General features: G+C 36.7%; 1 protein-coding gene across 2 annotated transcripts in view; it reads left to right on the forward strand.

Annotated features, from left to right (window-relative positions):
* Positions 1-21,777, forward strand: part of LOC131063634 (uncharacterized) — a 91,339-nt gene that overhangs the window by 22,778 nt on the left and 46,784 nt on the right. For both annotated transcript variants that reach the window (XM_057997531.2, XM_057997524.2), the window contains exon 2: positions 7,857-9,124. In XM_057997531.2, coding sequence (XP_057853514.2) covers positions 8,084-9,124 — 1,041 coding nt within the window. In that variant the 5' untranslated portion in view covers positions 7,857-8,083. The remainder of the gene's footprint in view (positions 1-7,856; positions 9,125-21,777) is intronic.

Here is a 21,777-nt window from a genome sequence, read left to right on the forward strand (position 1 = left end):
AATGTAACACTTTAATCTTGTTTTATTTATTACTCATTAACGTATATACTACGGTTTAATCTATTAGTGTATATGTTAATATGCAAACAGATTAATGCATCGGAATGAAATGGCACGACCGATGTTACAAAAATTAACACTTCCATGAGAAAACATATGGTGAAATATCACCCAGGCTGAATAGTTGTAAATTGGCATTGCCCCAAGAGACTAACAATAAAAGTCTTGCTAGAGACAGTGATTTCACACTTCTGTGATCTTGCATGAGATTATCATTCCTATTCAAATAAGATCCTATTGGAGAACAATTATTTTCATACATTAACATCTTCCATGACACCTAATTTAATTGCAAATAAGCTAGATAAAAATTATCTAATCCTAAATTTAAGTAAAGTAATTTCCTTTTAGTGAGAGCATGTTATTCCATTAGGAGTCACTGTAAGCACCCAAAATTGTTTCAATGCAATGCTTAATCCAGTGATGATTGCTAGATTCAGAAACATAATAGAGGTGTTTTGTTTTCACTCTCCACACCATCCATAACTCTGTTTAGCTGCTTTGATGTGACCTATTCTGCATGTCAAACCTTCTGAGCTCATAAATAAATGTTTCCATGAGTTCATAGTTCTTGGCCTTCTTTTCTAGTGACTAATATGATGAAATATTACTCTGGTTGTGTAGTCTTAGATTTGAATCCTCAGAAGAGATTGAGAATTTTTAAAGTCTTGGTAGAGACAGTTATTCCATGCTTCTATGCTATTGCATGAAATTTTCAATCTTATTAAAATAAGATCCTATTTAAAACAGTTTTTTTCATTCCATATCATCTTTTGTGATAAAAAAATTAAATGCAAATAGGCTAAATGACAATTATCTAATCCTAATTGTAAGTGAGACAATTTCATGTTGCTGAGAACATATTACCTCATTAGCAGTGACTGTAAGTACTAGGAATTGTTGTGGTACAGCACTTATTTCCAATGATGTTTGATAGTCCTCCAAACATTAAAAGTCTGTTCCATTCAGAAACTTGTTCGTTGCTTTGATATGCTGCATTCCGCACTTATCTAGCCCTCTGCGCTCATGTTTGCTTTCTCTTAGCTACTTGACAATGTTGAGGTCCTGTTGGGATCCTTTCCTTTTGTCTACTTGCATTAGTGGTGAAACCACTGCCTTACACTGGGTGTGGTTGTGTATCCACTCCATACTTAAAGAGGTGCTAATACAAGCACAGCAATGGTTACCAAACTTTTAGTCTGCTTAAACTGGAAGTTGTGCAATGGTCATTCACACAGGCAAATGAAATCTCAGGAGTCAAAGAGGTAACATTTCACCTGCCCCCACCTCATTGATTTCACTCTTCCATTCATCTCTTGTTCCTGTCATCTAGATTAGAATTTGCGATGCTTAGAATAATCCCCATCCCGTTGCGAGCTCCTCCAAGGTAGGTATGTGATAACGTCAAAGGACTTAATTGACATTATAACTCCATGTTTTGTCTTCTTGTGCTTTTTAGGTCAGGTATTTAGTTTGTTTATCTCAGTTTAATGGATATCATTATAGGTTGCGTATAGATTATATCAATTAGTTGAGTTACTTTCATTGTTTTCTTTCAAATACTTGCACAATTCTCTAGTCTATCTGTTTCTTTGGTTTAATCAAAGAAATTTGGGAGGTTCACATAAGACTCTCTCATCGTCTTCATCTCAAACTCTGTCATAATCCTCTAATTTTAGGTTATGTTGGTCCTTAATATTTACAATGTTAATTCAGGTTTGTGTTTGCTTGATTATACATTCTTCTTTACATTTCATTGAAGTTTCAGGCATCACTTTCATATGGCAATTGCCTCACACTCTTGAAATACCTTATAAACATCTTTAATTCTGTTTCCCAAGTTTGTTGGTCTTCATTTATCATTTATTTAAGTTGCATGCAACAATAGTGAAAAAATTCCATCACCTATCTTCTTGTCTCTTTGTTGTTCTGTCATTGCAGGTTTGCTAGGTCAGCTATCTACTTACATTTCACTCAATATAGTTGTTGTTCTTGCCATACAATCTTGTTGTCTCAATCCCAGTTTTTGTTCTTTCTTATACATTATGTTTTTGAATGTTTTCTTGCACATTTAAGCCTCGTCTTTACTATACTCAAATTGTTGGTTTCTTGATGATTTCAGTCATTTGCTTGCATATGTTACTTTGTCTTTGACATATTCAATCATGTTTCTTTGCTTTTATTTCTGTTCCAATATTGATATAAGAGATTTTTTTTTTCAAGTTTCCATATTTTCTGAATAGTCCCAACCTCTTGTTTTCTTTCATTGACTGATTTTTCATTCTTAAGAGTATGCAAATATTGCTCTTGCATTGTATGCATTTGTTAGCTTGCATTTAAATTAGTTCTTTATTTGATTGACATGAATTTAGAATAAACATTATCTTGTGGTTTACAAATTTGGTTTAAATCTATGTCAGCAAGCATGTTTGTTCTCTATGCATTTTTAGTTGAAGTAGTAGAAAAATATCTTTTGGTTAATTAGTTGTTTGTTAGCATTGAACTTTTCCTGAAATTTACTTTTACTGCAAACAGAGTAGAATTGGGAGGCATTGAGCTACTCTGATCACTTGCTACTCTGCCCACATCTCTTATTTAGCTCTGCCTACTCTTGCTTAGCTCGATCTTTGAGCAGGTTTAGGCTTTCACTTGCCTCCTGCCAAATTATCTTTAAATGACAAACCCAGGTCAAGATTAGCTCCATGGGGATGGAAAGAATTTTTGAGTTGAGCAATCAGGGATCCCAAACACTCATCAAAATGACGTTAGTTAACCTTTAGCTCAGTCAACTTGTTCCTGGATCCAACCTTTTTTTGCTCATTTTCGAATTTTAATCTTTAAACATTAGCTTTCAAGTTACCGAGAACGAGAGGATATACAAAGGCAATTAAAACAACCATCCAATTACCCCCATTAGATATCTCAGCATGCCCCTAGGATTTCAAGTGTGCTAGGTGAGCATGTGATTTCCCTTACATGTTGTAACCAAGTTCAACATTTAATGCAAGCAGTTTCTCCAAGGCACATTTATGCCAAGCAGCTAGTTGCCTCCACAGAATGAAGAATGATTCGCTAAAATTAAAAAGAATTAACTATTATTTAGCCCTAACTATTAGAATAAATACTCCAATATTGTGTACATTTTCAATGCAGCAGTGATTTCGATCCTCAAATTCCAAGGTTGGGTGCCTTTCCAATGCAGTGTCTCTAAATTCTTTTGGAAAGTGTCCCTGATTCTCCACTCCTAGTAAGTGTGCCATGATAGTGTTATTTCCTAATTGCTTCTCTAAAATATCATGAATAGCATCAAGTTCCACTTGCAAATTTTCTTTGAATGGAAACAACTTTGTGTCAATATTTGCTTCTTTCCCAAATGTTCTTTTGAGACTGGAAATGTTTGGCAATCCCAAAGTGTAGGTACAGTGATTCACCTTATCATGGAACTTATAGACACCATACTAATAGAGAATGTTTTTCCTTTACTTAATGCAATTATTTTAGGGTTCAAACTTGATCCATCACTTAAACACACTCACTTTGTCTTTCATTGGTTTGGGCATTTATTCAAACTTTCATCATGTCTAGGTTCTCATTTTTTAGGCCATGCACCCAATTATGTTCGTTCACAAGATTCTTGGCAGCGGCATTTACTCAAACAACAATTAACATATGTTTGAAAAGATATGTAGCATGCCCACATAGAGAATTGAAGGAATTCACACAAAAGAGTTATAATTGAGTAGATTCATATCTCTTTTAAACCAACCTTAGGCACCTTTTCCAAGTAATTTAATTTTTGCTAGCTAATTTGCAAGCATCTATTGTAGTTTTGATTGGACCATTCATAAGGAGAAGATAGCATGTTGTAAGGCAATGTAAGCATATAGTCTTTAAGGGTTCTGTCCATAATGTTGTAGTAAATATTTTGCCCCAATCACATATTAGCTTCTTTGTACACCATACAATCAAGTGTCATTGTGTTGGAAATGTATTTCACCTCGCTAGCCTCATAGTTTGGCTCAATAGCGAAACCATAAGTACATTGTGAGCCTATTTCTGCTTTCAAACTTAGTCAAAATTTTTGACAAAGTTCTTTGAGATGATTTCCCCATTTTCTAGATTGGAACTAGAAGTAGACAATTATTTGAATAAACCAGCTGTTGAATTACCCAAGTCCAATAAAAGATCAACAATTGTGGGGAGCACTAAATATGGAAGCAATCGCTGTTGCTTTTGCCAACTAGCAATATGTCATAAGAAAACTGACTGAGACATCACCTTGAAAATCTCATGCCCATATTATAACGTGAACATATAACACACACACACAACCAATCTTTTTTGTTTAGTTTATTTATGTTAGACTTCCTTAAACTTTTGATATAACTTTAATGATTACATTTAACAAAAACCTCCAACATAAATAAATTATTGTTTTGTTACTAAACAAAATTAAATATTGAAACATTAATTATTTCAATGATATATATTATCCCATTAAAATTTTAATACAGAATAACTCCATTTTTCTTAAAATTTAAAATATTTGATTTAAAAGACTTATGGAGATAATAACACCATGTTTTTACCCCTCTTAAAATAATGAACAGAATTAATAATAATAAAATTTTACCACATCCCACCTTGAAAATATGTTTCTCTGGCATAACAACAAGTGGATCAAACTAAACTACAAATCGTATATCCATAGAAATGATTTAGAAGTAGCATGGATATTATATTGTACAGATCAACAACATGAGTCTTAACAACTTGCTACCATAAGTTTCTTAAGAAATCAAATTTTATTGTCCTAAATTGAGTAGTAAAAGTGCTAAAACATTTGAGGGAAACAGTGAACATGAACAAGACTGAAACACATCACAAAGACAGCATAACAAAGAATTTGGTCTAGAGAAAACACATTGTGGGTGAAAAACTCTATGTAGAGTGAGGTATAGACCTTCTCATACCACTATTATCTCGATTTCTTTACAATTAACTTGGCACAAGGACTCTATGAACGCTTGGCAACAACAAGAGTAATCCAACACCTACAAGCAAGTTCTACAACTTGCTCAATCACACACTCCTACATGTGCCTAACTCCTTAAGAACTAGCTTAACAAAGGAAACAAGCTACACAAGTTCTTAAGGTCTGTAGATGTAATTTCCCTTTTTTGAAATGGGTTTTTTTAATAATTTATAAATAATATTAAATCTAAATATAATAAAGTTAAATGAATGGTCAAAAAGCATGAAATGAAGAGTTGTGACTCCATCAAACTTAAGATGTAAAATGGAGATCATTTCTTTGGGAGGAGATCATCAAGCAAGGGAGGAAGAAACAATGGAGCATATGAATCAAAGAAGGATTAATAAAAGGGAATGGGAAGAAAATAAGAAAGTGTTTATTTCAAAGGGCAAAGGGTGGTGATTGTGAAAGGTTGTGACTCTTGCAAAGGGCAAAAATGATGAAGAGGTGTGACTTCTCCCTCACATTGGAAGCTATAAAGGGAGGAACATTTCATTTGAGGACATGCAAAAGAGATCAATTAGGAAAATAATCTATTATTCTCCAAAGGTAGCAATGGAGGGTGGTGACCCTTTCACCAATGAAGTATAAAGGAGAAATCATTCCAAGCATTCAAGGATCACTTATCAATCATCTCTTACCAATACATCAAATCAGCACTCACTCAATCATCTCTCACCAATACATTAAATCAGCAATCACTCAATCATCACTCATGAATCCATCAAAAGTAATAATCAAGTATCAAATCAAGCAAACAATCAATCAGAAAATCATCAATTCATTCAATCAATCAAACATACAAATGTCTATCATTCCAACATCAACTATTCAAGCATCAATCATTCTAGCATCAAATCATTCAAGCATCATTTAAGAATTCACTTATCAATCCTTCAAGGAATGGCAATTAACAGAAATCAAGCAATCAGCAATACTCTAAACTCCTTGAGCTATCAGATTTGAATTTAAGGAAGTGACGAAGGATGGCCCCCCTTCCAAGTCCATGAGAAGTGAGAGGATGGCCTCCCTCTCATGCTCTTATCAAGTATGCCACCTCGAGATGGAATGGATGGCCAGCCTTCCATGTTCGTGGGCCAAGAGGTGGAATGGATGGCCCACCTTCCGTGCCCTTGGGCTTGATCAAGGAGGATGGCCCCCCTCTCATGCTCTTATCAAGTATGCCACCTTGAGATGGAATGGATGGCCAGCTTCCATGTTTGTGGGCCAAGAGGTGGAATGGATGGCCCACCTTCCGTTCTCTTGGGCTTGATCAAGGAGGATGGCCCCCTGCCAAGGTGGACTGGGAGTTGTAAGGATGGCCCCCCTTACTCTCGACAATATTGAGGATGATCCACCTTAATATGGCTATTTGCAAGTGTTTCTAAGAAATTTACAATATGATTTGCTACGAGGAATATGCTATGATGTATTGATTCTAATATTAGTGATGCTCTGATTTAGCAATCCGAGTACATTGATCTTCGACAAGACAGTCTGAAGGAAAGTTATTGCAGAAAATCAAGATAAGTTATATCCTCTGAATTATTCTTAGAATTTTAAGTTGAATATTATAATTTAATGTGTTCAGTTTTGACAAAATTATATTTACGAATATATTGCAATTCTCATCTTAAGTTGGGATTGTTGTTTTAGAGCAAAAAGTCAGGAATATACCAAGAAGGGACATTACAGTAAAAGCTTGCAAGGGGCTTTATTTATCAACAAAAGTGCAAGGATGTTTTGAAAAGAAGCCTGAGTAATAGGAACTCAAAACACTTGAATTTTAACTGCTTCAGCTCATCTTGATCCGATGGGCTCTGCTTTTTTTTTGTGATATGGAACACTTCCTGGCATATATGAGATTCATATTGACTATTTCAGCCCCAACCAAAATAGTAAGAATCTTTTTGGCCCCAGTTGAAACGATCATTGTTGATTGTTTTCCATGATGAAATCAGCCTCCTGCATGTCTAGATCTCTCAAATGATCTCTACTTCCTTTCTGCTCTATCATTTCACCCTGTAACTCTGTCTCAGATTTTATTTTGGCAAAATTGGATCTTAGAAGTATCTTTGAGCTTGTGAACCTTCAACTCAAGAGAACCAATCAATGACTGTATTAGTTGAATTAGATAACTAAAGATGTAGATAAACATTATCACAATATTTAAGGGATCTTACACAATTTAGACCTGGAATAAATGGACAAGAAAAAGTCATGTAATTGTTTGCTACTTGTATATTAAAATTAACTTCAACTTACAGACAACCAATACCAGTTGAAAAAAAATTGTCTCAAGTTTTAACAGCTAAACTACACTGGATATGAGAAGGCTCAAATTTTCTCTGAGAATCTAAGGAACATTTATCACTACAGAAAAGAAAGAGGAAATATATACACCCAAGAAAGTTTCACAGTTCACTCCTCAAAAAGGGAACTAAAGTCATTACTGTGGATTGAGATGTATGCAATGCAGATGTTGATCCAATATGTCATAGATAAACCTTTTGTGTAATGAGGAGCACATTTTTTTAAGAGGTTCTTATTTAGTTTTTAGCTTAGCTAAAAAATTATTTACGTGATTACTTTTGACTGAAAAAAATTGGAATGTGATGTAGTAGATGAATTTTTCATTTTTTCTAGATTGATTCTATTTAAATAGTAAGAAAGTGTCATTTTGAACTGATATAAACAGCAGAACTATAAATGGTTGTTTAAGAAAAATATACATTAATCAGGGCTTTGTTATTTGTCTCAGATGATTGAAAAGGAAATCTAACAAGCATCAGAACAATAAGGATCTCCATACATGGGATAGAGTGAGAGGTTGAGGAGAAGGTGCAGCTTACTTTACTCTTAACTGTGCTAGAAAACTAACTACTGCAGGCAAAGGATAGTGCATATATACATGATAGAGGCAAACTAGAGAAAATTGTTTCTTTTGAAGAAGAGTTGGCTAAAACTAAAATTGAGATTGGAGATACAATGAAAGCACAAGAAAGACCGAAGATCATGGAGATAGAAACAATACAGTTGAAAAGTGGACTGGATGACTCTCGATCCAAAATTATACAACCTGAACAGAATCTAACATTGTCAGGTAAGAAAGTAGATGATCTGACAACAAATGTTCCAGCCTGGAGAGAAAAGGAAGAAGCATTGCAGGAACAACTTGCAGCTGCTGAGTTCAGGGTAAAAATAGCAGAAGAGAAATTTAACATGCAAACTGAGCTTCTACAAAAGGAAATAAGAATGAGGGCAATGAAGGACGATGAGTTAAATGATGGAAGAGCTACATTTGATAAACAAGAAATAGATGTCACCCATTTGTCAAAGAAGTTGCAAGATCTAGAGCGTCAGTCCAAATCATCTCACGGTAAATTTGAGGATCAAGAAAAACTGGTTAAGCTAAAACCTGAAATATTTCTCAATGAAATCAAAGGAACTTCAAAATTTGATGAGAAGTTATCTGGAATAGCTGAACCAAGGACAAATCAAGTTGTACATATCATAACTACTCTCCAAGAAGATCCCTCAGGGTTTCCAGGAAGTTCTTTTCCAGGTGAGCAAACACATGATGTTGTGAAACAAGTGAAAACAAATGTGTACATGCCACAAAAAGAACTGAATCAGTCTCAAGAACAAATATCTGAGTTGGAATCGTGTTTGAACTCAGTTGAAGTTTGTATGGATTCCAAAGATAAATTGGCTGCTGTTGAATTAGAATTGAAAAGTGCTCTACTAAGAGAAATTGATCATCAGAATAAGCTGAGGGTTTATGAAGAACAATTGATGGTGAAAGAAAGTATTATAAACCAAACAACAATTAGATGCATGGAACTCGAAGAGCTACTTGAATCACAAGCCAAAGAAACAGAAATGAAGTTCCAAGAGGCAAAAGAAGCCTTTATGTCTGCAGTTACAGCAGCTAAGAGACTTCATGAGAAGTTAAGGCCACTCGAAATGCAAGGGAATCAATCTGAGAACGAAGCAGAACAAACAACTTCATCAGCTGCTGGCAATCAGGTTGGGCTGGACTTTTTGACTACTGTTTCTCAGTTTCTTCCTAGTATCTATCTGATACTTAATCTTATAATATATGCATGTGTTTTCTGATGTAATACTTGCAGACAGTTTTTATTATATGCGGTTCTTGTGCTTTCAGGGTTGTTTCCATGCTGCCAAAACCTAGATTATGAAGCTTGATCTACATCCTTTTCTCAGAACTCCCAAAATTTATTATCTAGAAAGTATTATTGATTGATAGGATCATTAACTTATAGTAAGACATCATTTTCAGAACTTGAAGCTATTGTCCTTGGAAGAAAACTGCAATCTTTGTAACCCATCCTATTAAGTAGCAGAAAACATTATTTTGTAATGCAGCAAGTAGAGATCTAGTAGTAGATAGTATTTAAACTTTTCCACAATTCCTAAAAAATAATTTCATCGTAGTTACAGGGACATTTGTACCTTGACCCTTGGCACTTGTCTCACATACTGGAAATGAATTCCAGTCTGAAATACCCTTATGGAGAAATATGGAGAAATCTCCAGACATTAGGAAACTTCAGATGAAGTTTCTTTGCCTCTCCTATATGTCTCCTATAAGAATTCCTTGAAAATCAGAAATCTTCCAAGAGAGATTTCTTAGATATTTCACATAACTTATGCTGGATTTTCTCAAGTGCTGATATGTGGTTGAAAAAAGTTAAAAGAGCTAAACAAATACACTAATAGACTAGTGATGAGTTTTTTTGGTGGTAGAAAATCTCCTTATTAAATCACAAAGAGGTGAGAAAATGAAGTGAAACAATAATAACTATAAGGCTTACAATGTGTACATGCATTGAAATTTAGTCATCTCCAAGGTCTCATGTACCATGTTTATTTAAAATAGTAACATTCCTCTCCTAGTTTGTCTATCATCTCTAGGTGATTATGATTTTTTTGTTAAATTCCATCATGGTGATGATTATCAAATATCAATATGATTATTCTATTTCAATACTTTAAAATGTTAGTTTTGTTTTAAATTATAAGCATTTTGGTATTTGACATTCTTTAAAGCATAGAAACGAGACTCGAACTTGGCGCAGACACAACAAGGCTGACCTGAATTGGGACTCAGCAAAAAACTCGACAGGACTCGGCAAAAAACCAGTTTCTAGTGAGTCTTGCCTAGAGCGAGTTCTTGGAGAGTCCCGAATTCCTAAGACTCGCGGGCTAGGGTCACTCGGCTCGAGACTTACCAGGACTTAGAGAGTCATTGAACTATGCTTTAAAGATATCCATCATGTGTGTGCATATGAATGTAGATGCACATGCATGCATGTGCATCTTTTGGTAGCTATGAATTTTATTGATTGATCTAGCCCTGGTTGCAAAAATAGGCTTGCTACTAGCCATTGGCCAATGTTGGTAGAAACATTTTGAAAGGAAATCCAAACCATCTTGATAATTGATCTCCTTTTGTGTGACCTACCCAAAGAAACGGGACTCGGACTCGGCGAGGCCGACTCGACTCGGGACTCAGACTCGGGAGTCAAAACTCGGCTCAGACTCGGCTGGACTTGGCAAAGTGAAAAACTCAAGAAATTTAGTGATTTTTAAATATTTAAAACTTGTTTCACACACCCTTTATTAAATACACCTTAAAGACACAATAACATCATCAAATAGAAGCTAATTTGATTACATTCACAAGTATACATCAATCACATAAGCATAAACGCAAATTGTAGCTAAAGGAAATAACAAACATAGATATATAAATATTGTCAAATGCATACAATATTACAAAACTCATAGAATAAAAAATCCATGTCATCATATGATCAAATGAGATGCAAACTCTTCCTTTCCAACTCTTGATGCACCAAATGAAAGTATATGTTGTTATATGGAATTGGAGCCTAATCAGACTCGAAGGTTAAAATTTCCCTACTTTTATCAGCACAATTTCCCCCCTTATTTTACGACAGGGGTTTGGGGGCACGCCCCCAAGTTGGGGCAAAAGACTTATTATTTTATACAAGCGTCGGTTGTTATTTTTCTATTGTTTCTCCTCACAACTCACCTTTCTCCTCCTATTTTGCCAAATGAATGAAATGAAGTTCACTTTTAGGCTCAAAGCATAATATAAACAAAAAAAAATCAATTCAAAACATATTAGAAGTTGTGTTTTTTTCTAATTTAAAGTTACATGTCGTCGGTTGAGTTTGGCATTCGAGACTCACCAAAGTCGGTGATTTTGGGTGAGTGCTATTTTGGGCGATTTTTTGACCCAAACTCGTCCAAGTCCGAGTCCGAGCCCACTAGAATCGGCGAGCATGACTAGACTCAAAATTGCCCAAACTCGGCGATTTTGGGCGATTCTCGTTTCTCTGGACCTACCCAACACTTAATCCCCTTGGCCAAGTTGTATTGGAAAGCATCTACACCATACCTGTCTATTTTTGGCTCTTATAAATTCTGCATCACCTTGAACCAACTATTCATCCTTGGATATAATGTAAGCCTTAAGGCTAGAAGACATCAATAATCAAGACGCTTTACTGCCATAAATCTTATGCGTCAAATGTATCACAACCTTTTGTGATGTCCCCTACCTGATTAACATAATTAATCTATTTCAAGATACGAAAATTGATTGAGAGACTAACCATGAAGCCAGTCATTGATATTCTTCAATTTATTCGTCATTAACAAGTGCTTATTTATTTTCCTCATTAGATGATTTATTTCATTATTCATAGTTCTTAATATAGATATCAGACTCTACTACTACTTCAATTTTAAGGGAGAAGGGTCTATTTATGTTACCAAAGCGCTTAGAGACCAAATACAATAGGTTCCCTCAAAGTTTACAGGACCAAGCCCTTACCTATCTTGGGTCTATACCCTCAAGGCTTATGGGTCCCTGATACCCACCCTATCTTGGGACTTAAACTATTGCTTGGATTTAGATTGCCCCTTTGGAACATCTCATTCCCATCTTCTTAAATACTGATAGTAATAACATGATTTAGACTATAAGTATACTAATTTCTTATGTATTATGAATATATATGAAATTAAGTATGGCTGTCATACATATTGCAATCCATATTAGGGTGCCTGCAAGAAGTTGAGTCCACTTTTTGGCAAAGAAGAGAAAGTGTTTTCTTTGTTTTTTAGATTTCCTCTTGTTTGACCTAAAATTTGAAGCACTTAAAGAATAAATCTTGAAAAAAGCCAGTAATAGAAAATATAGTGCTCGAAGTCTACTAAAACCTATAGTTTAAAAGTCACTTTTTAGAACCATACCATGCTTGTGTACGCCAAGCATAATTTGACCTAAATGAAAGTATTTTTCTGAATCCTTTTGGGAAAAAATCTCCAACTCACTCACATTTGATGGGGATATATTTTTTTGTAATTTATTTTTGCATCTTTTTTTTTTGTTAATTTTTTATCAGGCATAATCATTGTTTTGAAAAATCCTCGTGTACGACAAGCATAATTTGACTTAAACTTAATATTTAAAAAAAATAAAAATGTATAGAATTGTCTCTAGTTTGATGCCATATAATTTTTTTTTCAAAAAACTTAAAGACAAAACAGTTATTAAAAAACTAAAAAATTAAAAACCCCCATTATTTCAAGTTTATGGATCTCTTTCATTAGAAATTATTTTATAAATAAAAATATTTTTTTGTAATTTCTTTTTGCATCTTTTTTTTTGTTTATTTTTTATTAGGCATAATCATTGTTTTGAAAAATCCTCGTGTACGGTAAGCATAATTTGACCTAAACTTAATATTTAAAAAAAAAAACTGTATAGAATTGTCTCTATTTTGATGCCATATAATTTATTTTTTCAAAAAACTTAAAGACAAAAAAGTTATTAAAAAACTAAAAAACCCTATTATTTCAAGTTTATGGACCTCTTTCATTAGAATTTTTTTTTTATATAAAAATATTGATCCATTTTTATAAAAAAATTACATATTTGGAATCTATACAGTCTCTTCTGTAATAGGTTTTCATTGTTTAAAAAAATTCTGAAAATTTGGTGTTCAGATATATTTTTTAAGTCATTATTTTATATGAAGATTGATTTGGCCTTCAATTTGCAAGTCAAACTAGGTCCAAGCCAAAGGGTCGACACTCAAGCCATTTCCCAAGCCAAAATCCAAAGGAACAATTGGGCCAAAATTTGAAATTTTTAGAAAGGGGATCTCGTTTAGGATATGCGATCCCTTTTTGTCCTTTTACATAATTAAAAATAAAAAAAGCAAACGGGATCCCGTTTTAAAATAGAATGGAATCTCGTTTTGATTTGAAAACGGGATCCCTTTTTTTTGTTATCGTTTTATTTATTTATTAAAAGTAAGCTATATATACATGAAATATAACATTTAAGTTTAAGTCTGGGGGCCTGGCTGCTGGTGGAGGGGTTATTAGATCCCACTGGGGGCCCCTTGTTGTTGCTTATGCGGGTAACCTGAATGGGCATTCCTCTAATCTGGCTGAAGCGATGGCCTTAGCCATGGGAATCAGGATTGCCCTCTCCATGGGAATCAGGATCATGGACATTGAGGGGGACTCCAAGCTTATCATTGATGTTGTCAAAGGGCGGAATAAGCTTAATTGGACAATTGAGGGAACCATTAGGGACACCCTGAGGCTCATCTCCGGGCTTGACTCGTTCAAAATTATGCATATCTTCAGGGAAGGCAACAGTGTGGCGGACACCATGGCAACCATTGGTCTAAATCTCTCAGGTCTGAGATGTTGGAGGAGTCACAATTCCCTCCCGGACCACGTTAACTTCCTTCTCCAGGAAGAGAAATCCAAAATCTTTACTAATGATTGAGCGGCTGCCAAGTGCTTCCCTTACCCTCCTCTCTTCCCTCGGGGTTGTCTGGAGGTGGTCGTTTCATAATTCAAATATTGGAAATATCCCTCTGATCCTTTTTGATGTGGTGGTGACTCGTTCGGCCAAGTTGGCGACGACACACGTGTTGGTGTGTTGGCAATTCCCTTGGGTTTGCAGAGTCATGATGAGGTACAATTGGATTGGAAACGTGTTGGTTGCCGTCCGTATTTGCTGGCTCTTAAGAAATGCCTCGTAACCAGGAAATCATTTCTAAAAGTGACTTCATTTTTTCCTATGCGCCCAACTTCATTTTTCATTTATTGCCGTCGGGCTCGCTCACTTCCCATTATCTCTTCTTGGCTTGCTTCTCGAAGGGTCTCTGCAACTTACTCTGTGCTAATTTTTTCATGACTAAAGAAGCTCTGTTGGCGGAGGACATGGGGGGCGACATAGTTAGATATGAACTAGATAATCCAGATGATTTTAAAAGCGACCCCCTAGTCTGGAACTTTTGTGTGGAAGGTGGGGTTGCCGATTTTCTGGATTGCTTGAAGGGCCATGATGAGCAACTCTCAGCTGCTTTTGTCTCCTCCTGGTCTGGGAGGTGAGTCTTGGTTGGTGACATTGCCTTTGATGTCTCTGAGGGGACTATTGTCCAAGCCACGAAGCTGACCCTTGATGGCCGTCGCTGGAAGCGTACCAGCCATGTTGCAAACAACGAAGGTTTGAAACGGTTCTTCCGTAACCGCGAAGAACCTGTCAAGCTGCAAGGTGGGTTTGCTCAGGAGGAGCTCAAGCACCTATGGAACATGATCTAACTCATGATCATGAAGTACTTCACTCTCGAATGTAGGCATAAGGTATTCTACTACTATCATTTGCCCCTCCTCAATCACTTCCACAACAATGATTTGTTTTGTTTGTCGTTTTATTTACTGCACTCTATAGAGAGTTCTGTTAAAGACACCACAGACCCCAAGCATGGGGATAAGCCCCCCTACCTCCTCCACCAAGGCCTCATTTACAGGTTGTATAAATTCCATGAGGCTCTCTGCCGCGCCCCCCGCCCCTCCCCCCCTCCCTCCCCCCCCTGAAATATTTCGCTCTCTCAGCCTCCCATGCCGACTCCCCAGTAGCTTGCGGCCCTGTCTATAGCTTTCCCTAGATTCTTCCAATATCCCCATGAGGGCTTTGCTACGACCACCATGTCCTTGCCTGCGTATGTCTCGGTTGTTTCCTTATCGGCGGTCTCCCCTAGTTTAACTCTATCTGCCTCTCCCAGTGCTTCCCGCTCCCTGTCCAAGGGCAAAGGCAAAACCCCCGCTAAACGCAAACGCATTGTCTTTGATGACAATTCTTCCTCCGAGGATGCTGAAAACGACAATCCTTCCCCTGATTATGAGGTTAAAAGGAGATCCTCCAGACTTGCTTCCAAAAGCTGCAAAAAGAAGACCCCAGTGATCGAGAATCTGGACTCTGAGGAGGACCCCATTGGGAACAAGGAGGAAGAGGGCCCTAATACCACTATGGGGGGCCTTGATGGGGATGTTGTGGATGTGAATGCGACTGGGGACCCCATGGTTCTGACCACTGTTGGTGTCGTTGACATGAGTATCTCCGAAATACAAACCCAGGACCCCATTGATGTTAAGGATACGACCCCTATGAACACGGGCACTGAGGGTCTTATGGGCGTGGAAATCTCTGATAGCAAAGCCCTAGAATCTGGTAATTTGGACCCGGGATTAAAAATGATTGATCAGGTGATGCATTCTATCCCTTTGATGGGCCTGGTTAATGATAGTGATAACTCCCTTGCTGGTGGTGTGCCCAAAGAGACCGAAGAAACTATGGATGTCATGGCCGCTGAGAACCCCCAGGAGGTCCCTACTCTCCAACAAATGAAAAAGCTGAGCACGGATGTGCTGGACATCATGCAGAGAATTGAAAACCTCGGCCCTGTGCTTGATCTTTAGACTATCAAGGAGGATGTCAATCGGCTCAAGAACAAGATGGAGGCTTGGGAAGCCCAAATGGTGGGCCTTAACAAATTCCATGTGCAGGTTTTACATAGCTCCGCGATCACCCTCTCTCTATTGAGGGAACATTTTGCGGACACCGAGGAGGACAAGCAGGAGGCTAGGGACCTCTACAAGTTCCTGTCCAATGAATGGAACCGTGCTATGGATGCCACTGGGGTGTGCAAGGCACCCCTGTAGTTTGTTTTTTATTTTCTGCTGTTGTTTCTGATTTCTTAAGACTTGGTTCCTTTTTGCTGATAGTTGTTGTTAATTGTTGTTATAGTGATGTTTCTGCACTATGATTTTTAATAGTTTTGCTATGTAAAGGGTCAGTGTCCTTGTTCTCACTGCTTTATTAATAAAAAACATTTAAGTATAAGTCACATTTCCCTTTGTCTTTTTCCTTTCTTATACTTAAATGTTATATTTCATGTATATATAACTTATTGGCAGGATGTTTGAGAGTGGTTTCAAATCTCTAGGAGTTATAATGCAAATTCTAAATTTTAGAAGATCTTATAAATTTTCAGACTTAGTCAAATTTCAGCAATCAACAGGCTCCTATTAGCATTTTCTCGCTCTCTCTATATCACTTTTTTTTTTATCTCCCTCAAGCTCTAGACCTATCTCTCTCCATATTACTCTTCCTCTATCCCTCTTTACCTCTCTCTATCTCAATCCTCTCTCTCCCAAAATCTAGATCTATCTCTCCACCTCTCTCTCACATCCTTAACTCTCTCTCTCTCTCTCTCTCTCTCTGCACCTCCCCTCACTCCCTCCTCTACCTCTATTTCTCTCTATATACCTCTCTATCTCTCTCCCTACCTACTTAGTTAGATGTTTAAATATTTAAATTTCTTTCTGATATGTTTAAATGTTATGTATACATTCTAGATGTTTTCAATGTTATGTATAAATGCTATACATGTATAGCTAGATGTTGAAATGTTATCCTAGGACCCCTTAGTGCATCTTAGGACCTCTTAAGACACCCATGGCCCCTTAAGACACGTAGGACCTATTAAGACATTATAGGACCCCTTAGTACATGCTAGGACATATTTTGACCCCTTAAGACACCTAAGATCCCTTAGTACATCCTAGGACCTCTTAAGACATCATACGACCCCTTGGTACATCCTAGGAGCTATTAAGACTCATGCGACCCCTTAGTACATCCTAGGACATCTATTAACCTCTTAAGACACCTAGGACCCCTTAGTACATCTTGGACCTATTAAGACAAATCATATGACCCCTTAGTACATCCTGGGCCCCTTAAGACATCCTATTACATAAGACGGACCCTTAGTAGGACCTATTATGACATTATACCCCTTGGTAGGACCTGTTAAGGGGTATTATGTCATAATAGGTCCGCTTAGGGGCATTATGACCTAATGAGACCTATTATCACATAGATCACACAATAGAACCTATAATGACATAAGACGAGCCTTAAAATAACCTATTATAACATACGACCCCTTAGTACTTGACTACTATGACATAAGACCCCTTAAGAGGACCTATTATATTATAATAGGTCCTATTTTGTCATAAGACCCCTTAAGAGGACCTATTATGACATTATACCCCTTAGTAGGACTTGTTAAGGGGTATTATATGGTATAATGTCATAATAGGACCGCTTATGATATAATAGGTCTTATTATGTCATAGAAGACCTAGGTTAAGAGGACCTATCATGTCATAATAGGTCCTATTATGTCATAAGACCCCTTAAGAGGACTTATTATGACATTATACCCCTTAGTAGGACCTGTTAAGGGGTATTATGTCATAATAGGACCTATGATGACATAAGAGAACCTATTATGACATAATAGGTCATAATATGTCCATAATAGGACCTATTATGCCATAATAGGTCCTATTATATCATAAGACCCCTTAAGAATTATGACATTATAACCCTTAGTAGGACTCGTTAAGGGGTATTATGTCATAATAGGATCAATTATCACATAACAGGACCCATGATGACATAATATATCCTATTATGTCATAATGGACCTATTATGTCATAAGATCCCTTAAGAGGACGTATTATGACATTATACCCCTTAGTAGGACCCGTTAAGGGGCATTATGTCATGATAGGACCTATTATGACATAATAGGTCTGATTATCACATAATAGGATCTATGATGACATAATAGGACCTATTATGTCATAATAGTTCCTATCATGTCATAAGACCCCTTAAGAGGACCTTTTATGATTTTATATACCTTACTAGGACCTATTATGACATATGTAGAGAAAGATAAGTTGGTAGGGAGATAGAGAAGGCACAATTAGAGAGAGATAGAGAGGTATATATAGAGAAATATAGGTAGGTAGGGGGTGATGGGAGGTGTGTAGAGAGGAGATAAATAGTAGAGAGTTAAGGATGTGAGAGAGAGGTAGAGACATAGTTCTAGATTTCAAGAGATAGGGGATAGAGAGAGATAAAAGTAGAGAGAGAGAGAGAGAGAGAGAGAGAGAGAGAGAGAGAGAGAGAGAGAGAGAGAGAGAGAGAGAGAGAGAGAGAGAGAGAGAGAGAGAGAGAGGGCTCAAGAAAGGTATGGAGGGAGAGATAGGTATATGTAGAGAAATAGAGGTAGGTAGGGGGTGAGGGGATGTGTAAAGAGAGATGAGATAGAGAGTAAAGAGTTAAGGATGTGTGTGTGTGTGTGAGAGAGAGAGAGAGAGAGAGAGAGAGAGAGAGAGAGAGAGAGAGAGAGAGAGAGAGAGAGAGAGAGAGTATAGAGGGATGGAGGGAGGGGTGGAGAGGTAGAGATGGAGAGAGAGAGATCTTGAGTGGGTAGGTAGGGGGTGATGGGAGGTGTGTAGAGAGGAGATAAATAGTAGAGAGTTAAGGATGTGAGAGAGAGGTAGAGACATAGTTCTAGATTTCAAGAGATAGGGGATAGAGAGAGAGAGAGAGAGAGAGAGAGAGAGAGAGAGAGAGAGAGAGAGAGAGAGAGAGAGAGAGAGAGAGAGAGGGGGCTCAAGAAAGGTATGGAGGGAGAGATAGGTATATGTAGAGAAATAGAGGTAGGTAGGGAGTGAGGGGATGTGTAAAGAGAGATGAGATAGAGAGTAAAGAGTTAAGGATGTGTGTGTGTGTGTGTGTGTGTGTGAGAGAGACAGAGAGAGAGAGAGAGAGAGAGAGAGAGAGAGAGAGAGAGAGAGAGAGAGAGAGAGAGAGGCAGGGAGGGCTCAAGAAAGGTATGGAGGGAGAGATAGGTATATGTAGAGAAATAGAGGTAGGTAGGGAGTGAGGGGATGTGTAAAGAGAGATGAGATAGAGAGTAAAGAGTTAAGGATGTGTGTGTGTGTGTGTGTGTGTGTGAGAGAGAGAGAGAGAGAGAGAGAGAGAGAGAGAGAGAGAGAGAGAGTAAAGAGTTAAGGATGTGTGTGTGTGTGTGAGAGAGAGAGAGAGAGAGAGAGAGAGAGAGAGAGAGAGAGAGAGAGAGAGAGAGAGATAAAAGTATAGAGGGAAGGAGGGAGGGGTGGAGAGGTAGAGATGGAGAGAGAGAGAGATCTTGAGTGGGAGAGAGATGTATGTAGAGAGAGAGAGAGAGAGAGAGAGAGAGAGAGAGAGAGAGAGAGAGAGTTATATATGTATAGAAATAGAGGTAGGTAGGGAGTGAGGGGAGGTGTGTAGAGAGAGAGGAGACATAGAGTAGAGAGTTAGAGAGATAGGTCTAGATTTCGGGATAGAGAGAGAAAAGAGTGAGATATGGAGGTAGAGAGGGGATAGAGGAAGAGTGCTATGGAGAGAGATGAGTCTAGAGCTTAAAAGGAAGATAAAGAGAGCTAGAAATTGTTGATAGGAGCTTGTTGATTACTAAAATTTGACTATCTGAAAAATTTATAAGATCTTCTAAAATCTAGAATTTGCATTATAACTCCTAGAGATTTGAAACCACTTTCAAACATTTTGCCAATATAGATATGGAGAGAGATGAGTCTAGAGATCAAGGAAGATAAAAAGATTGAGATAAAGAGAGCTAGAAAATGTTGAATTACTGATTACTTAAATTTGACTAAGTCTGAAAATTTATCAGATCTTCTAAAATCTAGAATTTCCATTATAACTCATAGAGATCTGAAACCACTCTCAAACATCCTACCAATATATACATGAAATATAACTTAAATTATAAGAAAGGAAAAAGACAAAGGGAAATGTGACTTATACTTTTAATATAGGAAATGTTATATTTCATGTATATACAGGTTATTTTTATTAAATTAAAAAAATAAAAAGAAAGAAAGAAATGAGATCATGTTCTGTTTCCCATGCGCTTCGCGCAATTTGTCATTTTTTTTTAAGTGTAAGACTTAGACACTAAGTGGACTCAACTTCTTGCACTTACTCATTAATATTACTATTAATTTTGCATATTGCCTGCAACTTAATAACAGTTCGGATCTCATATATTAAGCACATCCCCATGCATACCACCAAGAAGAAGGATGCTATTGCCTGCAACTTAATAACAGTTCGGATCTCATCTAATCCATGGTGATGCCACTAGATGATTTTGATTCCTTCCCTTTATATCTCTCATTGTGAGGGAGAGGTCACGCCTCTTCATCATGTATGTCATTTGGCAAGAGACACACCCTTTCACCATTAGCACCCTTTGAAATAGTGCAAGTCTTCATTCTTTCTGCCATTTGAAAGGGACACAACCTTCCACAATCGGATCTGCACTTCTAATTTTCTAAATTCCCCCCCCTCCAAATGAGGTTCTCTTCTCCCTTTTATATCCAACGTTTGAGAAAGTCACAACTTACCATTTCATGCCTTTTAACCATCATTAACTTTAATCAAATTTTAATTATATTTAATTATATTCTTTTATATTTTAATTTAATATATATATATATATTTATTCTTTTGTATTTTAATTTTATTATTATTATTATTTATAATTAAATTATATTTCAAAGTAGGGAAATTACATCTTCTAGTACGATGAATGTTAATGGAATGACAAAGCTTAGTTTTTGCACGTTGATCATGAGGGCTTAATTGCAACCTTAAAAATCACCTTAACATTTTATATTGAGAATGATATAAACCTAACATGGCCTACTTCATTATGGTTGGGAACAATTGTTATATGATTTTTAAAATCAGTAAAATGGTTGTAAATTTAGGGCCTAGAAGAAGTTAACAATGATAACTTCTGAATGTGAATCATTGCATAACCTATAAAATCAAGGCACGGTGCCAAAATGTTGTAGAAGTTAAACAAAATATAAACACAACACTTCCATTGATATTGAAGCATGGAACTTTTAGAGTAAAAAAACTAATATGATATTCTTGTTTTCCATAAGCAACATTTCTCTCCAAAACCCAACTCAAGTTGCTATCACTATCATAAACAAAATTTGGTCCATGTTAGCCATAGTTAGGGTAAGGTCCCAGGATTATTTGGAATCTTCTCTAGAAAAATAGAAGCCCCTACATTTTAGATCTGCATATTTAAGCAAGTGCAAATGGGGTGGGGCTAGAAATTGCCCCACCAGCTTAGGAATTTAATTTGCCACTTGTCAAACATCTAAAAGTTTATATTTTTGCCAAAACAAAATTTTAGAGGGAAAATGCAAAAATTAGAGGGAAAATGAAGTCTTTTTTACCTATGTATGGCCACGAGACCACCGACTTCCTGAAATTTCGAAGCTTAACCTTCTAAGTTGATCTGCATACTAAATTCATGGGGTCATCGAGTTTAAAATATTCCTAAAAAGTCTCATCAACACCATT

This window comes from Cryptomeria japonica, chromosome 5 (assembly GCF_030272615.1).
Source record: "Cryptomeria japonica chromosome 5, Sugi_1.0, whole genome shotgun sequence".
NCBI classification, from domain to species: Eukaryota; Viridiplantae; Streptophyta; class Pinopsida; order Cupressales; family Cupressaceae; genus Cryptomeria; species Cryptomeria japonica.